Source organism: Mandrillus leucophaeus, unplaced genomic scaffold (genome assembly GCF_000951045.1).
Source record: "Mandrillus leucophaeus isolate KB7577 unplaced genomic scaffold, Mleu.le_1.0 Scaffold234, whole genome shotgun sequence".
Taxonomy (NCBI): Eukaryota; Metazoa; Chordata; class Mammalia; order Primates; family Cercopithecidae; genus Mandrillus; species Mandrillus leucophaeus.
In genome coordinates this window covers 111,429-113,324 of record NW_012102410.1, presented here as the reverse complement: position 1 = coordinate 113,324, position 1,896 = coordinate 111,429, and the positions used below count along the sequence as shown (strand labels likewise).

The 1,896-nt window shown below is 49.7% G+C and overlaps 1 protein-coding gene across 1 annotated transcript in view; it reads right to left on the bottom strand.

Moving 5' to 3' along the window:
- FBN3 (fibrillin 3) overlaps window positions 1-1,896 on the bottom strand; it is a 97,825-nt gene that overhangs the window by 81,271 nt on the left and 14,658 nt on the right. Inside the window, exon 13 of the mRNA XM_011982052.1 lies at window positions 278-403. Coding sequence (XP_011837442.1) covers window positions 278-403 — 126 coding nt within the window. The remainder of the gene's footprint in view (window positions 1-277; window positions 404-1,896) is intronic.

Here is a 1,896-nt window from a genome sequence, read left to right as displayed (position 1 = left end):
AGGCTGGTCTCAAACTCCTGACCTCAAGAGATCCATCTGCCTCGGCCTCCCAAAGTGCTGGAATTACAGGCGTGAGCCACGGCACGTGCCTCTTCCTTTCTTCCTTTTCTTGTTCTTCGCTTCTTCCCTTTTCCCTCCTCCTCTTTCTCTCCCTACTCCTTCTCTTCTCCTTCTCTCATGCTCATCCTGTCCCTGTCCGGTCCCTCTCCTCTTCCTCCCCCTCCCTCTACTTCCCCATCTCCCTTCTCCCCTCCGCTGGCCAGTCTTGCTCTAGGCTTACCCATGCAGTAGCGGCCGCCAGGCGCCAGCAGGAAGCCAGGTTTGCAGAGGCAGGAGAAGCTGCCATCCTCGTTGAGACACACGCCGTTGACGCACATGGTGCTGGTGGCACACTCGTTGTGGTCTGGGGACAGCAGGAGAGGCTGAGTCCAGGCAGGGGGCCGGGTGCCCGGCCCTCACTGGGACCCTCTCTCTCCCTCCTCCAAACTCCAGGGCTGAGCCCCCCAGGATCCCTCCCTGGGATGTGGGAGGCAAACAAGCTGTGGTTGTCTGTGACTGTGTGTGCTTGTATATTAGTCTGTCCCCTGGGATGAGTTCCCTGGGGCATGACCCCTGTCTTGCTCAGGCTGCATACAGTAGGTGCTGCATAAATATTTGCTCAAAGCTGAATAAAGGTGGTGGGGGTTGCATAACATTGGGAATTTATTAAATTTCAGTGAATTGTTCATTTTAAAATGTTTAAATATTTTTAAAAGACTTATTATTATCATTATTATTATTATTTTTGAGACAGTCTCGCTCTATCACGCAGGCTGGAGCACAGTGGCATGATCTCGGCTCACTGTAACCTCTGCCTCACGGGTTCAAGCAATTCTGCTTCAGCCTCCCGAGTAGCTGAGATTACAGGCATGCACCACCATGCCCGGCTAATTGTTTTTGTATTTTTAGTAGAGATGAGGTTTCGCCATGTTGGCCAGGCTGGTCTTGAACTCCTCACCTCGTGATACGCCCACCTCAGCCTCCCAAAGGGCAGGGGTTACAGGCGTGAGCCACCGCCCCCAACCTCTTGTTCACTTTTAAATGATTAAATTTAGGTTGTGTGAATCTTACTTCAATTTTACAAAAAGGAAAGAGAAATAAGGTTAGTAAGAACATGGTCTAATTTAACGGAAGGTGGCAGGCGCAGAAATGAGTTGTTTTCCAAAATGTCAGTTTTAAATAATAAACGACTGATCATACATGAAAAAAAAAATAAATGCATGAAATGCCACCACAAAAATTTACACATGAGCATTCACAGAAGTATTATTCCTAACAGCAAAAAGTGAAAACAAACCAGTGTCCTACTGATGAACGGATCAACACACTGTGGTCTATTCATGTAACGGAACATTATTCAGCCATGAAAAAGAATGAAGAAGCCAGGAATGCTGGCTCATGCCTGTAGTCCCAGCTACTCAAGTGGCTGAGGCGGGGGGATTGCTTAAGCCCCCCAGAACCCCTCCCTGGGGTGTGGGAGGCAAAAAGCTGTGGTTGTCTGTAGCTGTGTTTGCTTGTGTATTAGTCTGTCTGTTAGGATGTGAGTTAAAGTCCAGCCTAGGCAACATAGTGAGACCCAACCAAAAAAATAAATAGATGGCCAGGCGCGGCGGCTCACACCTGTAATCCCAGCACTTTGGGAGGCTGAGGTGGTCGGATCACCGGAGGTCAGGCGTTTGAGACCAGCCTGGTCAACATTGTGAAACCCTGTCTCTACTAAAAATATAAATGTTAGCTGGGCACAGTGGTGCACAGCTATAATCCCACCTACTCAGGAGGCTGAGGCAGGAGAATCGCTTGAACCCGGGCAGCGGAGGTAGCAGTGAGCCGAGATGGTGCCACTGCACTCCAGCCTGG